At 37.0% G+C, this 20,691-nt stretch overlaps 1 protein-coding gene across 1 annotated transcript in view; it reads right to left on the reverse strand.

The window, feature by feature from the left end:
• sli (slit guidance ligand) overlaps positions 1–20,691 on the reverse strand; it is a gene marked incomplete in the record, with an annotated part of 169,199 nt that overhangs the window by 48,100 nt on the left and 100,408 nt on the right. The window contains 3 exon segments of the mRNA XM_074108299.1: positions 16,941–17,012; positions 17,198–17,269; positions 17,344–17,415. Of these exon segments, the coding sequence (XP_073964400.1) occupies positions 16,941–17,012; positions 17,198–17,269; positions 17,344–17,415 (216 nt within the window).

Here is a 20,691-nt window from a genome sequence, read left to right on the forward strand (position 1 = left end):
ATCCAGTACCGCGCTTATTCTATACTCAGAATCGTTTGACTCGAATAAAGTTGACATTTTTGTCAAATCTGATGTATCACTCACCGGTATATGTAAAATAGATGTTTATTGCAATTTCAACTTTACAGGATATGTATATATACCGGGTAATACGTCTTTTAAAGTAGGGCAAGAGTTTATAGTCTTACAAGGTGTTTATTGTATTACCCAGGGTAATGGTCAAATATTGGGTATTAATTTTTCGGGTCAAAACGTGACCTTGGCGAAAGATAAACTTTTAGCGCGAGCACGATTAATTCCTTTTACAGAAAATGCCCCGCCTGCACGCTCACAAAACGAATTAGAGGTAAATATGGTTAAAACATCTATTGCCAACTCTATTGTACCTCCCAAACAACCTTTGTCCCCCATAACGATAGACATGTTGAACATAGGACCTCATATGACTGAATCTCAGACAAATAAACTGCTAGAATTACTTAACGACTATAGAACATGTTTTGCGTTTGACTTATCTGAGTTAGGTACGACTAATATTACAGAAATGCATATTAAATTAAATGACGAGTCTCCTGTAGCATACAAGCCCTATCGCCTGGCTTATAGCGAAAGGATAGTGGTGCGCAACCTAGTGAACGAGCTTTTAGATCAAAATATCATTACCGAATCGAATTCTTGTTACGCTAGCCCCATAGTATTAGTTAATAAAAAAAATAACGAGCATAGACTTTGTGTTGACTACCGCGCTTTAAATAAAAAAACCGTTAAAGATTCTTTCCCAATGCCGGTAATTGATGATCAACTTGAACGCTTAAATGGTAAAAAGTACTTTACTTGCTTAGACCTAAAATCTGGCTATTATCAGATACCGATAGCAAATGAATCACGACACTTAACAGCATTTGTGACCCCCGATGGCCACTATGAATATACGCGTGTTCCATTTGGTCTAGTCAATGCTCCAGCCGTATTTCAGTGTATGATAAATAAAGCACTAGGAAAGGATAGGTATGATCTGGCAATACCATACATGGATGATATTTTATCACCAGCTACTACGGTAGACGAAGGGCTAGAAAAGTTAAAGAAAATACTGGAATCATTACGAGTAGCAAACCTGACATTGAACTTAAAGAAATGTTCTTTCTTCCACAATACCCTAGAGTATCTTGGTTATGAAGTATCCGACAAGGGATTACGCCCAGGTCAAAAAAAAATCGAGGCAGTGTCATCATTTCCCAAGCCTACCAATATTCACCAAGTCCGACAGTTTGTCGGTTTGGCTAGTTTCTTCCGTAGGTTTATCCCCGCATTTGCAACGGAAGCAAAGCCACTTACTATGTTAACTAGATCAAATACTCCGTGGGTCTGGGGAAATGAGCAGGAAGCCGCTTTTCAATCAATAAAGGCAAAGTTAACCGAGCGGCCATTATTGGCTCTTTACGATCCTTCTTATATTACAGAAGTACACTGTGACGCTAGTAAACTTGGGGTAGGTGGGATACTGTTTCAGAAAGCAGATGAAAAGTCTCCTCTTAGGCCAGTTGCTTACTTCAGCAAGCAAACCACTAAAGACGAAGAATTCTTGCATTCTTATGAGCTCGAGACGCTTGCCGTAGTTAACTCCTTAAAAAAATTTAGAACCTACCTGATAGGTATACCTTTTAAGGTGTTTACAGACTGTAACGCTCTTAGGACAACGCTAACAAAGAGGGACTTAATCCCTAGAATCGCTAGATGGTGGCTCCTTTTACAGGAATATAATTTTGCTATCGAATATCGCCCTGGTACAAGCATGCAACATGTAGATGCCCTCAGCAGAAATCCGATCGCAAATAATAGCCCCGATAGTCTGACTGATACACATGAATACGACATTCTTAATATTAGTACCACAAATGACTGGTTACTGACAGTGCAAATGACTGACCCTAAAGTTAGACACATAAAGACTGTTCTAGAGAGTGATGACAAGACAATACAAGACATAATAAGCAATTACGTGCTACGTGACGGTAAAATTTATAGGCGTGTAGGCAAGCAACTTAAGTGGGTAGTACCAAACGGTGCCAGGTGGCGGATTTGCCAACTCTGTCATGACGAATCGGGCCATTTTTCATTTGACAAAACCATTGACAAAATAAAACATGACTATTGGTTCCCTAAAATGAATAGATTTGTTAAGAAATATGTCTCTGCGTGCATACCCTGCGCTTACAATAAAAGTTCTACTACCAAACCATCGGGGTATTTACATCCAATACCGAAAGGGGATATTCCGTTTCACACGCTCCATATGGACCATCTCGGCCCTTTCGTTAGAAGTCGTCTAGGGAACACATATATATTAGGAATCATTGACGGCTTTAGTAAATTTATCTTTGTTAAAGCCGTGAAAAATCTCAAAACCAAGACAACCATCAAGGTACTTCAAGATATTTTTGATATTATCGGCATCCCCAAGGTCATTATTTCCGATCGTGGAACCAGTTTTACGTCATCCCCCTTTAAACAATTTATCAAATCTATCGGGTCCAAGCACGTATTAAACGCCGTCGCAACACCTCGCGCAAATGGGCAGATAGAACGGTATAACCGTACTATTCTAGAGTCGTTAGCTACTTTAAATCACGGTCAGGACGAGCGTGATTGGGATACAAAAATAGGAAGGCTCCAACTGAGCCTTAATAATACCCGAAATAAAACCACAGGTAAAACTCCTTCAGAAGTTGTTTTTGGGCTTAGAAGTACCAACCAAACCGAAGGTCCTATACTTAATTCGCTAGCAGAAAATAATGAAGAAAGTCCACGGTCAAACATAGAGGCTATTCGCGAAACTGCTGTAGCAAATACACAAAAAAACCAATGTTACATGAAAACTAAATTTGATCAAAAAAGAGCTCCTACCGTTTTTTTCAGTAAAGGAGAGCTTGTAATGATACCAAATAATCATTTTCCAGCTGATGGAAAAAGTAAAAAACTGCATCAAAAGTTTAGGGGCCCCTTCAAAATATCTGCTGTGCTAGAGAATGATAGGTACGAGGTATCGAGTATTGATGGTTATTCAAAACGCAAGTACAAAAGTGTTTTCCCGGTTGATCATCTTAAAAGATGGGTCACCTTTGGAGACACTAAGGAGACAGATACTGACGAGGACCTCACCTCCGATGATTCGTTGACGAATAGTGACTAACGTAATCTTCTTAAGTAATTACTGATCATTTTAATAGTTTTAATACTTTATAATATATGAACTATCTACGTTATAATATATGAACACATAACTATACACAAATTACTACGACTATGACTGTAAAACGCCCAATCCCTAGTCCCGTACTTTCAGCTCTGTCCGGACTTAGCTGGTGCCGTTATGAAGCTCGCTGAACAATAATTGCAACGACGGTTGCAATACAACCACGATGGTACCTACTTTTTTAATCCAATACTTGGCAACGGTGAAGGATGCTGAAGTGCAAGCGGTACTCACATAGTGAAGGATGCCGAAGCGCAAGCAGTACTCACCGAAATTAATTAATTTCAAGGGCGAAGGAGGCCGAAATGCCATCGATACTCTTTCATGAGGAAGGCCGAAGCATAAGCGGTACTTGCCCGACAAAAGTAATTTGATGAACTCCAGTGGAACCATTATTTTCAGGGTGGTAATCGTTTCACAATATATTTATGTGAAATTGTGCATACTATTCATTATAATAATAATATTAGTAGCTGCTTGTAAAAATAATTAATATTCTTAAGACCCAAATGCTTAATAGTTATTTAGTAATATGCCATCTGCACGCTATAAGAATTGTCAAAGCTGGGGGCATGGCCCCGCCCATTCAAGCAAATAAAACTTACTAGAAAGTAAAATATTCCTTAGCAAATTTACGGGCACTTAAGATAATATAGTATATAATCAAAGTGTAGGTATTCAAATAAGTTATATCTTTCAGAAACCTTCATCACAACATTGCCCGGCTCCCGGAGAAAATTGATCAAACTGGAACAATCGGAGGCAGCTTCACCATACGAGCCCCTAGAGTCGCTGACTGACACGAGCGATCATCCAGCGTAGAAGCAGTCTTTAATCCTAATTGGAAAGTTTTGTTTTCCCATATTAGGGTCACAAATTAACATATACTTACAATATTTTTATCATTCTGTAGCGTAAAATGTGTTTAAGGATTAAATAAGTTGTAGATTTAGTACTGCTTTTAGAGCTTTTAAAGTTAAGATCATGTTAACACTTGCGTTAAATAATCAATTGTATCTTTTATTTATTCAATATATTATTGTGTATAGTATTTAGTTACCTAGAGACAATATTATTTTTCGTATGAGGACATACAAATCTCACTCGAATGGCCGGCCAGGAATGGGGACATTCCTATTTCAGGACGGCCGTCTGTAAGCAGTTTCATTATGATTTTATTTACAGCGATATAAATATAGATCAAAAATAAAACTTTGTTAAGTAAGTACAATTTTTAGTTTAATATGAAAATGTTTTAGGATTAAATTAATATTTGTTTAATTTTAATTAGACTTAATAAGTTGCTGTTTTGAATAAATAGTGTCGCCCTCTACCGGGTGCTCAGAGTGAAAAGGCCATTCGAGAGCTAAGGCTTGTTTGGGAGATATCGACAATTCATTCTGAGCAGCCGAAGCAGGCGGACGTCGATAATTTTAGAACCCAGGCTTCTGCCATAAATGATTTGTACAACACTTGTGTACTTTCATAAATGTATTTTGATCTCGTCAATATATAACAGTAAAATTTAGCTTGTTTCCATTTCTACTCCAACATACGTGTCGTCGCGGTGAACGGAACATTCAGCTGGCTTTAAACCGACGGTAAGACTAATTGGTTCAAATTATAATTTTCCTGAAAGAGAGGGTCCTTTCGCGCACTGAGGGTTTTGTACAATTTGAAAAGTAGCAAAAAAGTTTGTAAGAACTTCATTTTTATATCTTCTATATCTATATATCGTATACCTTTACTTGCCCGAATTTCACTTGCCATATCAACGTTTGCCATAAAATATATAGAACCGTGCTGTTTTCAGGATTTTTTAAAATGTCATCTTATAGAACGCAGTAGTTTAATATCAACTCGGAAGAAAATACTATTTATGAAATAAATTACTTTATGGCAAATGAAATTCGGGCAAACGATAGAAAACCCTAACTTTCTATATCCTACTAATCCTACTAATATCTATATTATATATTATTATATAATAAATAAATAAATATAAATATCACGGGACAATTCACACCAATTAACCTAGTCCCAAAGTAAGCTTAGCAAAGCTTGTGTTATGGGTACTAAGCAACGGATAAATATAATTATATAGATAGATACATACTTAAATACATATTAAACACCCAAGACCCGAGAACAAACATTCGTATTTTTCATACAAATATCTACCCCGACACGGGAATCGAACCCGGGACCTCAAGCTTCGTAGTCAGGTTCTCTAACCAATAGGCCATCTGGTCGTCTTAATATTATAAATATGAAAGTTTGTGAAGATGTTTAGATGTTTTAATGTTTGTTCCTGAATCACGCAATAACGGCTTAACGGATTTATATGAAACTTGGCGTACAGATTAACAAAGATATGCATGGAGACATGGGATACTTGATATCCCGGTAATGCGTTCCCATCGGATAATATTTTTTTACCGTACCTCGGCTCTCAAGAAGACGTGTTAACTTCGTTTGCAATCAATAGATGGCGTTGTGCAAGCGAACGATGTCTTTTCATATTGTTACCGAAACTTTTTTCGAGCCAGACTTTAAAGTATTTTTTTGCGTTGCCAAGGTAACAAGAATCGTGTAAGTAAACGGTTGCCGTGTCGCTGTATACTCGTATTTCAAAACGTTTTAAACTTTCGTGATTTTCACGCATAGTCAAAATACCACCAACGGGACTTATCACGCTAACACACACGAGTAATATTTACCTCGACGTTTCGGCAACATTGCAGTGGCCGTGGTCACGAGTAGACTGAAGTGACACACCACACTCCGCGAAGCCGTGGGTTAAGGCTAGTCCTATATAAAATTGAAATGTTTGTTTGAACTCGAGAATGGCTGGACCGATTTGGCTAATTATGGTCTAATTTTAATTTACTAATTTTAGCCAAATGGTTAGAGAAACTGACTATGAAGTTGAGGTCCCGGGTTCGATTCCCTATATTTGTATGAATAATACGAATGTTTGTTTTCGGGTCTTCGACGTTTATCAGTTGCCTAATATCCATAGAACAAGTTTTGCTTAGTTTGGGACTAGGTCAATTGGTGTCAATTGTCCCATGATATTTTATGTTTATAATAATATAATATAATATCCTTATATCCTTTATGTAATTTGTTTTAGTTTTAGTTTCTATTTTTATTTTATGTAAGTTTTTTTATAAGTTTGTTAAGTATAGGACTGTTTTATTTTTTTATTAAATATTTATATTAAAATAATATGTTGTTGTGTATGCTGTAGTCTTCTTCGTTGATCATTTCATATTATGTTAGATTATAATTATCCCTGTGTACCTACGTGTACAATTTTAATTTATTCCAAGTCACGCCCGCGCATGTCTCCTAAAAACATCATCTTGACACGGAAGTAAGGCCATTTTTTAAGGTTCGTACCTTCTTTTTTTATCAAAAATTGCAAAGAGCAAGCTGGTCATCTGAGACCACCCATTGACACCTACAGCATTATTAGAACTGCGGGTGCGTTGCCGGCCTCAAAGGGGGGGGGGGGGATGGCAAAATAAGGATTCTGTTAATATACGCCCGAGTAACTGTTGATCTCTAGATACAGCTCAGTTAAGTATACAGGATTTAAACAGGGGTGGCTCATTCAGATCGGTCAGTATGGGAAAGTCTGAAACTATAAGACATACGAAGATCTGTTCTTAGGAACTCCATCCATCCCAGCCTATATATGTCCCACTGCTGGGCACAGGCCTCCTCTCAGAACAAGAGGGCTTGGGCCATAGTTCCCACGCGGGCCCAGTGCGGATTGGGAACTTCACACTTCTTAGGAACTATGTCAACGATTTTAGTAACAAGAAAAACAGCATTCTTAGATTTAAAAAAACTTGTCCTCAGCACGGGAATCGAACCCGGTTATTTTGAAAAATAAAACTTACATTATTAAAGAATATGAAATACTATCGTCTATCGATATTCAATATAAATAATGTAAGTTTTATTTTTCAAAACCACCGGGTTCGATATAGTTTTTTTAATACATACTAAAATCGATGACGTGGTTCCTAAGAACAGATCTTAGTATGCCTTATATAGTTTCAGACTTTCCGATACTTACCGATCTAAATGAGCCACCCAATATACCTCCACGTCGATTCACAAGGGCTGGCCACGAATGGATTGAAAGTATCTGTGTGTTAGAGCTTGTCTAAGCTAAGACGACGCGTGCCTCGCTCAACTAAATCAATACGGTATTTGACAACTCCTGATATTTAAATTTTCTCTTCGCTAAACACTATCTGTACATCTATATTTTCATAATAATATTAAGATATGGCAAAATCAGGAGTTGTCAAATACCGTATTGATCGTGTGACATATTTGCAAAATAATGTTTGACCTTTGTTTGACTTTCATCGTTAATAAGCGTTATATAACTAAACCGCCTAATTCTAACACTACCAGGTGACAGAAGACACTGCATTTTTTTAAATGACGGGTAAAGAAAAACGTAGTTTTTAACGCCATGGTAACTATGGTTAGCTATAATTCTGTTAACTTCTAAGGCACTTGTCTCACCGCCGGCGAGGAAACGTTTGGCTATCGACTATTTTCTCGCTCAAGAAACGAACAAAAGATATAAGATCCTGTGTGAGTAAAAGAGACACATATATTAATAGTTGATCGCTGGCGGTTCACACTGCCGGCGAGAACTCGCTCTTACATCTTTTGCCGCAGCGACAAGAGCTATAAAACTCGCTGAGCTATAAAACTAGCTCAGTGATACTCGCTCAGCGCTGTTAGCTTGGCGGCCGCCCGGCTCCAGCGAGTGGAGCGAGTAATCGCCCGTCGTGCTCGAACACTCGCTTTTCACTGCTCGCCCACTCGTTTCTAGTTACTCGCTCTGCTCGCTTCTCGCTCATCGTCGGCGGTGGGACAAGTGCCTAAACAGGGTATAAATTCAAAACGCAACTAAAACCAAAATCCTTCAAATAGGTGTCTTAAATTCGCCTATTTTATGAAGAAAATATATAAAAATAAACATTGTTTTTTTTTAGACTAATCGATCGTCTAGTTGATAGGCAATAGGTCAAAACAGCAGGCAGCCGCGCACGCAGTGTTTACGGCGATAAAATAACTAGAAAATGCTCAAAAGAAACACTTTTGCATTTGCAAAAACACTTAGCGCGTTTGTCGAGGTAATACAATTTGCTTCCACATTACCTTTTCTATCATTCATAATTTAATTTCTTCAAAATGCCTTTCAATTCACGTAGCGTGAAGTTATTTGTGAAATTCTCATACAAATGCAAATTTGCTATCGGGTGTGCGCTATCTCTTTCTGGCAGCCCTAGGGCACGTGCATACTATAGCGGTGTGTTAGGGTTGCCAAAGAAAAAAATGTAATAAAAAGTAAATTAAAATTACTGTTAGACCACTTGTAGACGTCCGTTGTTTCACCGGACAACGGCCCGTTTTTGCCGGACTTGCGGTGTTGTATGGCTTACAATAAATGTGTATACATGCACCGGACACTTCGTTGCTTAAATAGATAAAAAACATTATATTTAAAAAATCAAAAAACCCGACTGCCTTAAAAACTAAAAGGAAGAAAATAAGTCTAGTGGTCTAGAACTCTGGCAAGAAGCTCATTTAAGGTTCAACAGTCGGGACGCACTACCAAGATTTTTTGAGCTGGTCACGATTTGAATAGGTAAGACTATCACGGTCATTAGGTAATAATTATATGATTTAAATCATAAAATTACATATTAGTTTGTATTTGGATTTGGAGTCTACGCTTTTTATTTTAGTCTACGGAAAAAATTGCGAACATTTTAAACGTTATAAGTTTTGATTTAGCTTGCCCTGTTTGTTTAGATATTTATTTGTTTGGGTCAAATCTTGGAAGCTAGACCCTCTTCCTGTGGTCGGATTGACTTGAAATTTGACCTACTTATAAATCTGGTGACAATACAATAATCTGGCAGTGACATCTTGGCTTTACGACCATGATCGTCCACAGGATGGAACTCCTCAATGGTTAATGACATCGTCTTGAAATTTGGTACGGGAATATATACTGAGCGGCAAAGAATCTGACCCTCAATGTAGAAATTGGTATTGGTATGGTTCAGATGACAATGCAAGTATAGTTAACGACAAGTACAGTCAGCAGATAAAGATTGCATTAAAATTTTAATTTTTAACAAAAATATTTTATTCTTCAAATAGAAGTTGACAGCCCTAGCCGTAAGCCCCCGCCAAACAAAACTCTAAATTATATAACAACCTTCCGTCCGCGGGGACTCTTACGCCGAATTGTGCTTCTACTTTAATATCCTCTTTCAATTCATTTTTAAAAGACACGAACACACGAAAAATAAAGGTGGATGGATGCATAGAAAATTATGCGTTTTCGGAGTCATAGCGGGTGTGGCCTGTAATATGAGCAAATAATTAAAACATACATCATACTCGTCAAACTGGACAACATTAGTTCAGCGACTTTTTAAAATAATTAGTTTTCTAATTTTTATTACACTTTTAAGTTTATCCGAAGAAGCAATGTAAAGCTAATGCTTGATGTTTGTAGCGTGACAGGCGACGTCAGCTGGGCTACTCCGAAACTCGAAACTCGAAGTTCGTGTCGTGTGGTCCCTCTCGCTCTCGTATTAAATAGTATAAGTGTCAGAGAGACCGCATGACACGAACTTCGAGTTTCGAGTTTCGGAGTAGCCTAGCAGTTGTGTTCTAGGATGTCGTACATTGACAGCAGTATTAAATTTGTATCATAAAAGAAAAAAATCTAAGACTCCATTATTTTTAAAAGTCGCTGAACTAATGTTGTTTAGTTTGACGAGGACGATCTACGTTTTAATTTTTTGCTCGTATAACAGGCCACACCCGTATAAGTTTCCGTTAAAAAAATGTTTTTTTTTTGCTCAATGTACTTGCATAATTATGTATACTAAGTTTCAGGTAAATCCGACCAGTGTAAGTGAGTTAAAATCCTACTCATATCATAAATACGAAAGTTTGTAAGTCTGTTCGTTTGACCACGTCACGTCTAAACCGCTGAACCGATTTAGATGAAATTCGGTATACAGATATGTAGTTTGAATCCCGGGGAAGGATATATACTTCGGTTTTTTAGCATTAGAAAGAAGGTAAGCGATCTTGACGTGTCTTTTTATTGAAAAACACTTTTGAAAAATAAGTCACAGCAAATAAGAACAATTAGCAAAGACATATGATCATTTGTTTTTCATAGAAATACTATGAAGCGAATAATTGTTTTTTGCTGTTTTTAAAAACTGAATGGATTCATTGTTACTTTGCCCAAGAAGTCCATGTTTTAAATAAAATGGTTAATCTTATTTGCTCTTTCTTAACCTCCTGAGTCTTAACCTTTTTTAACAAACTTAGTACTTAAGACCTAGACGTGGTTGACCTGCTGTTATCTTGGATATTCTTTCAAAATTCTTAGAATTCAATTAAGTACATTCGGCCGTTATTTTTAGTGTTAATTGGTCCTTTATAAAGTACGCCAGGACTCAGGAGGTTAAAGAGCGGTTTTTAAATTTGTACGGAACCGTCCAGCACGAGTCCGGCTGGCACTTGGCATAAACCAATCGTGTAGCTTAAGATTCTGTAGTGTCTTTATCCATAACAGTTTATAAGTCATGCCGGATGTGACAGACGGACAGGCTAACTGACGCACAATGCGACTGTTTACGTGCTCTCGCCAGTAGGGTGGGGATTAGTCGATAGTGTGAGGCTGTGGTGTGAACGGCGGCGGGTAAGGCTGTGGTGGACGCTGCAGCGATTTTAAAGTGTTAAAATTAACATCAAAATTCACAAAGTAAATTTTCTTAAGTTTGATAGAGTCGCAAAGTCGCTATGATGATAGTTAAAAAGAATAAAATAAGTATCAAAATTAAGGACCGAGGAAAAAACCGAACAACGTTTGACAACTTCTAAATTTGCCATATATATATGTATTATGAAAATATACAGACAATTCTTAGGGAAGTGAAAAATTAATACGGCTGAAAAAAAGAGTTTTTTTCTAAAACGTTTATCTCTATGCAGCAGATATGGTGCTACTTGAATGTGACGTTACATGCAAGTAAATCTTTCTCTGTCTAACCGCTCGAGCGTCTCGCCACCCGCTCCTACATTGTCTCGGCCCTTACCAACAGTAGCACCATTACTTTGTATTACAGCGTAACTACAAAGCCAACTGGTCCGATAAGTCCGTGACTTTCACAAAAGGAACTCTAAACCGAAACTATTAATGCACTCACCTATATAATGCATTGCCGTCTCTGAACAAATAAGAGGAACACAAGCGTGTCATGATTTAAGAGTGGGAGACGCTCATAATGGCTAAAACCTTTGGCCCACCATGGTAACCAGCTTAGATAACTACATAACTAGACGGAAAATGTCTTCTTTCTTCTCCTTGTTCTCCGTATATAACCATATTAGATAACCAGCGGCCAAATTATTTACTAACTTAACACATACGGCCCCAGTGACTTTTTAGTTTTTACTCCTATGCCAGTGACACGTATTTGTGACTGCTGTGGGAGTAGGCATAGCGTAAAAGCCTAGTGGATCGTCACATCTGGCAACGTTCCGCTAAGCCCTTAGGCCAGTCTTTAGGCGGTACGAATTCTCTTGACACACATGCGTGTCACCGGTGCATAGGAGTAAGAGTTTTTGATTACAAACGTTGTGTTACTGGCACTGGAATGTGTTACGTATGTGACACGTATACGTGTCACTGGCATCGAAGTGACTGCCGTGGGATAAGCGTAAGAGCTTAGTGGATCAAAGCCGGGGCTGAACGTGTTAATTAGGTCCTCCCGCTTTGGCGGCCGCTGCATTCGCTCGGCTCGCGCGTTGTGCTCACAATTCGCAATTGTACCTAACGCTTCTCCTCGCTTTGCTCGTCGTCATACTTTATTTTTCGAAACCTTAAGGTACAGTATAAGTGAGCGAGAAATATGTGTGCTATTGAACCAATAGAAACACTTCATTTAACTATCCTCGCTCAGCGCATCTCTAGTGGAAGCAGCTCGGAGGAGCGAGGATAGATAAATAAATCGTTTCTATTGTTCACGACAAACACATTTCTCGCAACGCACCCTCGTACTGGCGGAAACGCAGTACAAGAGGGCTGTTTTAAATAATTTGTTATAGTTAAAAAAATGTTTTATGTAGGTAGGTATTTAAGTTTAGGATAGTTTTATGTAAATAGATATAGCTTAATAGAGAGTACCTGGGCGACCGAGCTTTGCTCGGGCTAAAACTTGGTAACAATCGTTTTCCCAGAGATAAGACCAAGCTAGATCGATTTTTCATCCCCGAAAACCAAACATACCAAACATACCAAATTTCATCGAAATCGTTGGAGCCGTTTTCGAGATCTGTCGAGAGATATGTCGGCGGCCGAGAGTAAAATCCGCCAGATCACGAAATTCCTAGGCATATCGTGAAATGGCGCCATTTCATGAATTGGCTAAGGGACATCCGCCATATCGTAAGAATTGCTCGTTTAAATGTATAGATTAACTTAATTGTTGTCTGTCGTACTTTGCATATATTGTGTTATGTTATGTTACATGTGGACGGACATGTTATATGATAAACTAGCCTTTATCCGCGACTCCGTCCGCGTATAATTTGTTTATCGCTATCCCGCGGGAACTATGCAATTTTCCGGGATAAAAACTATCCTATCTGTACACCGAATTCCATGTAAATCGGTTCAGCGGTTTAGACGTGATGAAGTAACAAACAAACAGACTTACAAACTTTCGCATTTATAATATGAGTGGGATAATAAATTTAAAACGTCAAATTCATCGATACATCTTAAGTATCGACTGAGCGCAACACTCGGGCCCTCAGCCGAATCTTGGCCCTCTGACCTGCGCGGTGACAGCTTGATGTATTGATATATACGCATGTGAACACGCGCAGGAAGTAGTCAAATGATCTACGGAATGGTAATAGCGGTCAGGCGTGGTCACCTAATTTGTGATTAAAGGGCTTTATTTAGTTAGTCAGATAAAGTTATTTATTTAGTTTATATCGGGTGTCCCAAAAAGGACGCAAGATTTAAATTTGCCGCCATTTTTGTATTTTAGTGCTGGCAACCCTAAAAAAAACTATTTGACAGCTGAATGTTTGGGGTTTGTAGAAATGGCGGGTTTTACGAAAGATCAACGCGTTTTTATTATTGAACAATATTTCAAAAGCTTGGCGTGTACGGTTCGAAAATTCCGTGCAAAATATGGTCGGAATATTGACTTGACTTCATCAACTGTGAGCAGAGTGGTTGCATAATTCAGGGAGAGTGGATCAATTCATGATTTTCTTTCCACTGGTCGTCCAAAAACAAGCCGTTCAAATGGCAATGCTTTAAAAGAGGAAATTCGACACTGCATTGGAGAAATTCAGCCGCATCTATACAAAATGGTCATTTTGAACAAAAGAGTGCGTATGTGCCAGCAAAGCCTAGGAGGACATTTGCCTGACATATTATTACACGAATAACCCTATTTTATGTATTTCAAGATTTTATATACAAATATATTATAACGAAAAAAAATGTGTTTTTCATCAATTTCAAATCTTGCGTCCTTTTTGGGACACCTTTACTATAACCTTACAAACAAAAAGTTGAAAAATCCCCTACTTTGTCAATTCAAAGTTCAATATCTCAGAAAGGGGTAATCCGATTTCGATGAAACATGTGTAAGAACCATTGCCAGAAAACCAGATTTCGAATAAAAAAACCGCATTCAAATCGGTCCACTCGTTTAAGAGCTACGGTGCCACAGCCAGACACACATAGCGGTCGAAGATTAACACCGCTCTTTTTGCGTCGGGGGATTAAAATGACGTTTCATGTGTTACCTGTTTTTGACATCTCATAAATAGTGATGCGCCACAACCGGTAATCACCGAAAAGTTGCGGTAAGTAGGTACCTATGTTATACGTATAAAATGTTAAGATATGAACGGATCTGTGACGTTCTAACACATGTAGGGCACTTAAGACATTCTAAAAAAGGTAAAATGGCTCTAATGAAAATGCCACCGTTTAGAAGATATTTCGACTTTTTGTAGACGTTGATGTTTAAATTTTATTTTCATCCTTTGCAAGTTCTGCCTAAAAGCTTACTGCTTTATGGAAAGCAAAATATTCAATGCTTTTTTTTTTTGTTTTCATAAAATATTGTTTTATTGATTATTTGCAATTATGTCGAAAACTGAAATCCTATTCGTACTATGCTGGTCACATTATTACATTTGACATTTCATACTATCTCTATAGTATCTTGGTTTAATAAATACGCATGGTGAAAATTTGGAATCAGCTGGAAGCGCCACTGGTACAGCTTGGGGATCTTCAAAAACGAGCTTATTCATTCCTCAAAGGGCTAGCCACCACATCCGCAACTCAACTTATGTTATGGGTGTCCATGGACGGCGGTGACTGCGTTTAATATATGTAGGATATTTCTAATTATTCTTAAGATTTTTTTAAAGATCTTCATAAATGTTATAGTTAATTTTTTTGATTCCAATGAAATACAAATTATATCACCGTGTACAATTTTCCTAAAATAAATTAAATAGTGTATACACAAAAACCTGAAAATATACATTAGCAAAACATGTAAATTACTTACCTCGTAATTGTTATACATATTAGTTTACCTTCTAGCAGAGCTTTTATACACAGAAAGCGATGGCTAGTGATGTGCCGTTCCCGATTTTATTGTGGTAACTACCGGTAATTCATCCGTGATTCAGTGTTTTTTTTGGAATAAACTGTCGAAAAATCCAATGATAACTGAATTTAATAGCATTCGATGTTTGTTATATTAAAAAATAAAGTATTAAAAAAAAAATCTGGTTCTGTTTCTTTAAAATATCTCAACGGTTTTTTTAAACTTAAATAATTTCAAAAGTACCTGCTCTTTTTACTAAAATTATTAATACTACTGTAAAAAAATGATTACTTTATTCATTAAAAAAAATCATACGATTTTCAAATAATGTGTTTTATTATAATTGTAAAGGGAATCAACAATCGTTTCTCTTTTCTAATTTTTAAGGGCTAGTTATAAATTACCGGTAAATTACCAGGCAAAACACCGGGAACTTTTGGTAACGGCACAGCATTAGTTTACCGGAAAATTAGCCAATACAGGTTAGACCGGGGAAGCCCAAATAGGGGAAGCAACCTACTGCGGGGCCCATAAATGCATATATTTGGTGAATCTGAGCTAACAGTGCTAGATGTCGCTGTAAAATTATTGCTAATAGCTTTTTCCATGGCCAAAATTCAGTATATTATTCATATTAGAGCATAGGCATCGACTAGGTACGCCAAGTGGAAATAGAAAAATATAAAATCTAAAAAATGTTTACCCTTTGATTATATTTCAAGTACCGAATATTTTTTCTTCTTTATTTTGTATGCAGTATCATTTTCAATAACTTTGAATAAAATAATAGTTAAATTAAAACTGCGATGCCTCAATAGTGAAGACTTGATATTAATATTTTAACAAGCTTTACATTGTGGCGTATTAAGTCCCAATTTCAAAATAGTATGACTTTTTTATTTACTAGCGCCACCTAGCGAATGTTGACCGTGATTACACCTCTTCTTACGCATTTCTAGGGTTTGACACCGTTAGGGGTTAGAAGAAAATTATTGGGGGAGGTTGTGACAAGGCAGATTCAGGCATCAAGTCAATGTGTATTAGGGAATAGAATCGGTTATTTTGTACGAAAAAAACCGGTAATTACCGGTAATTTCAATACAATTTTTCACTGATCCCATTCCCTAGTGTTTGCGTGGGTAAATTCATACAAATAGGTCACAATTACAATCTATATGTAAGTAACTATGAATTGGAATTATTAATTATTTGTATAAATTTCCATACACATTCATTGATATTAATTCTGACTTTTTGAATTTTTGATGCATTTTGTGAAGAAATGAAAATTAATAACGTGAAATATAATTAATTTAGTTTACAATTTACTAATGTTAATAATAGATCAAAAAAGATTGCAAAACAAACATTAATAATCTATACCAAATTAAAAAATATAAAAAATACTATACATTTAAATAACAATTCTTAAAGTACTTAACCTTAAATTCTTCACAAAATGCATTTTCTCCAATATTTCAACAAAAACAAAATGGCGGCGGGGAAAGTGCCATCTGCCGGCGGGGAGCGAAGCTGACGGGAAATGAGACTTAAGCACCATCTACCGAGAGTTGAGTTTGCTGTGGATACGTTTTGCTGTGTTTATAAAACTGTTTACTTATATAACCAAGTTTTAAGGAAAATAAAGGTATTTTTCCATGATTCTGTATTTACAAACTACTTGAAAAACAATAAATACAATTTTGAGTGTAACACATTTTTATCAATTTGTTATTTATTTATCAAACATCAATGTACTTTTTTTTTTTCTTAAAACAATATTAACCATTTAATAATGATACAATACGACAAAATTATATCAGTGTGTTAAATAACTAAAAGCGCACGAGGGCAGAAATTGTTATCTTGTATTTTTTTAACACAGCAAAAATACTAAACCACAGCGAAACCAGGGTAATAGCAGGACCACACCGGACATCCCCAGTTGGGGTACTCACAATCTTTGGAGATGCCTCAATCTCATAAAAAGACCTTCAGGCAAGTGACCCAGTCGATTATTGTTCAATTTCCTGCAATTGAAATAAATTGAGAAAAATAATTGCATTACGACGCTGCAAGGTCACCTCGCGCGGATGCTTTGAATCGCGCACACTCGTTGGTCGATTTTGAGTAATAGGCGGTCGAATTGTTGATTGTAACCGAATGACGTAACATTGTTGGGAGGTTAAGTAGTAAATTATATACTAATACTTACAATCTTTCTAATGCATTAAGCTCCAAGAAGGCATCTCTTTCGATGGTGTGTATTTGATTCTCCGACAATTGCCTGTGAAATAAAAAATAATTATTATTTACTTGCTATTTTTTATTTATTTCCGTTACATTAAGTTTTAAACTTACAGTATTTTCAGGTTTTTCAGGTTCTGGAAGTCGCTTTGGAAAATGATCGAAATGTTGTTCCCTTGCAAGTCTCTGTAACAAAAAAGAAGAATTAGAGAAAATAACGTTGAGGTCGTTTCGGAAGTATGAAATTAATGATTGAACATGTTTTTATCTTTTCATCATCATCATCCCAGCCTATATACGTCCCACTGCAGGGCACAGGCCTCCCCTCAGAATGAGAGGGCTTGTGCAGTAGTTCCCACGCGGGCCCGGTGCGGATTGGGAACTTCACACACACCATTGAATTGTTTCGCAGGTTTGTGCAGGTTTCCTCACGATGTTTTCCTTCACCGTAAAGCTCGTGGTAAATTTCAAATGTAATTCCGCACATGGATTTCGAAAAACTCAGAGGTGCGAGCCGGGGTTTGAACCCACAATCTGCTTGAGAGGCCATAGGTCAAACCACTCGGCCACCACGGCTTCTCTTCTTCTTATCTTTATGTTTTTATAGGTACTACCTGACATGGTAAACAATTTATTTTAACAAACGCACTATTCTAAAGGTACAATTGAAGTAAAAACTATCCTAAAAATCGCTTGACTAGTTTAGTGTTTTTTTAAAGCTAACACCTAAATATCTGTCTTTTACTTATTTAATTTACCTAATGAAAACCAAATGTCTCGTATTTTTGAGTAGTACATATTAGTTCACCTAATTTAGTTCGTAACGAGCTAGTTCACGTCAAGTTCCTCTCATCTTGGTCCATTAGAGGCGGTCTACTCACTTACACGCACTCCGAGGCACTTAGCGGCACTCAAACTACATAATGTACTTATGCATGACATGGATTTTTCAATGTTACATTAAATATTGAGTAATACATGGTAATACGAAGCAAATAGTTCGAAGAGCCAACACCGCTGGAGTTATTTAAGATTTTAATGCACCTAATTTAGTTTTAAGTAAGTTGGTGCGGCCCGTGCCAAATTCGCGAAGGAAGGTGGACTTAACCAAGTTCGCCGCCGACCTTCTGACTGGCCACGGGTTTGCGATGATGATCTTGAAGGCAGTGCACGTCGTTGTCTGTATTATCACTCAATCCTAGTAGATTATTGAGGATAACTTCTTAATTATGCTTTAGGCTTTAGTTGCGTGTCGAGCGGAATGATTTGTTTATATATGACAGACAGACGACAAGATGACAATGAAAGAATACCGCATGGCATCAGAGGTTTCCGGCCAGCGTTGCCTAGGCTTGTCCACCTCCTTGCACACGGCAATACGGCGCAACCATAAGTACTTATTTATTTTTAGCATATTATCAACCGACTTCAAAAAAGGAGGAGGTTCTCAATTCGGGTGTATGGTTTTTTTTTGTATATTTGTTACGCGATAACTCCGCCGATTGTGGGCCGAATTTCAAAATTGTTTTTTAATTCTAAAGTACATACTTTCGAGGTGGTTCCATTGACACCAAGTCAGGATCTGATGATGGAATCCTAGAGAAATCGAGGGCAACCCTCGAATTTTTAAAGCACACCTATAGCGATTTTGGCATTTTTAACACCAAGTCAAGTATTAACTTTCAGAAAGTATCATTTGGTGAACTTCTGATGATGAAGACGTAGGTACCGGTACTATGTTGTAAAATAATATAACTATGCCGTGTTTGAGCTTAATGGCATCGTTGTGAGATGCACTTTGGCTACAAATCACTAAAAACTATGATAAAAAAATTAACAAAAAATGGCACCGACTTCAAAAACCTTGAAAATAATTTTGCACTAATTTGAAGTCGGTGCCTCAGCACGAGCCAGCAGGAGTGGAACTAAAGTCGTCTATATCACCTACATATGTATTTGGCTTTAATCACTCCTGCGTCCTGCTGGCTCGTGCTGAGGCACCGACTTCAAATTAGTAGAAAATTATTTTCAAGGTTTTTGAAGTCAGTTCCATTTTTTTTTTTTTTTACTTCGTTTATGGTTATTGAATTAAAGGTAATGATTAGCCCCTTTCAAATATTATATATTTTATTTATTACTTACTACTTGCAGTAGGTACTTTTAAGTTATCATATTTTTATAACCATACCTTACCTACCATTTTAAAAAACATGAAATCAAAAAAAATAAAAAACCCGACTGCTTTGAATAAACTTTAAATAATAACTAACAAGGAAATAAAACAAGTATATTATTATCTATTCATTCTGTGATACCACATAAGTTCTAAGTTTATGTTATTTCTAGATAAATGTATAAGTAGTTTATTTAGATACCTTACATAAAGTTAATTTATAAGTGTTCCTTAAACCTCTTCCTAAATATTACATGAGGTTAAAATAGCATAATATGTTATGTATAAGTTAATTAATGTAATTAATTTTAAAATTGCCACGCCCCAACAGGGCATCATTTTTTATAATTTTTTGTAAAAGGTGTTGCAATAAATAAATACTGAATATTGAAGTCTAGATTAGTCGTTCAACATTCAGGAACTGTTCTGGAAATTTTAGAGCTGGTCACGATTTTAAACTTTGACAAACATGTCCCGTTAATGTCACTCATCAAGTTTGTTTTTAACATTTGACCTTCGAAAATTGTTGTGTCTTTGTAGTGTTGTCTATTATTGTGTTGTGAATCAATGTATTTTTCTTTTTGACGAAAAAGAGAATTACTCGTAGCTACGCAGGTAGTTTATATTAAGTAATAAAATGAACCTGTCGAAGTTAACGGAAATCATGGAAACACGGTGTATAAATTATATTAAGACTGGAAACGTCTACCAGAGATGTGCGAGGATGTGTCGCGAGAAATGTGTTTTTCATGAACCAATAGAAACCCTTCATTTACCTCGCCTCGCTCCGCTCAGCTGTTTCCACCAGAGATGTGCTGTGCGAGGCGAGGTTAATGAAGCGTTTTAATTGGTTCATGTTAAGCACATTTCTCGCACGCAAAACATCCTCGCACATATCTGGTGGAAGCTGAGGCTAACCATATTAATTGAAATATCATATCAGACAATGTCATTTTATTTTACTTTTTTTTTATTCGACTGGATGGCAAACGAGCAAGTGAGTCTCCTGATGGTAAGAGATCACCACCGCCCATAAACATCTGCAACACCAGGGGTATTGCAGATGCGTTGCCAACCTAGAGGCCTAAGATGGGATACCTCAAGTGCCTGCAGTAATTTCACCGGCTGTCTTACTCTCCACGCCGACACACAACAGTGAAAGCACTGCTGCTTCACGGCAGGATTAGCGAGCAAGATGGTGGTAGCAATCCGGTCGGACATTGCACAAGGTCCTACCACCTGCAAACTTTATTTTATTTTATATTATGCAAATTATAACGGTTAAGATT

This window comes from Choristoneura fumiferana, chromosome 26 (genome assembly GCF_025370935.1).
Source record: "Choristoneura fumiferana chromosome 26, NRCan_CFum_1, whole genome shotgun sequence".
NCBI lineage: Eukaryota > Metazoa > Arthropoda > Insecta > Lepidoptera > Tortricidae > Choristoneura > Choristoneura fumiferana.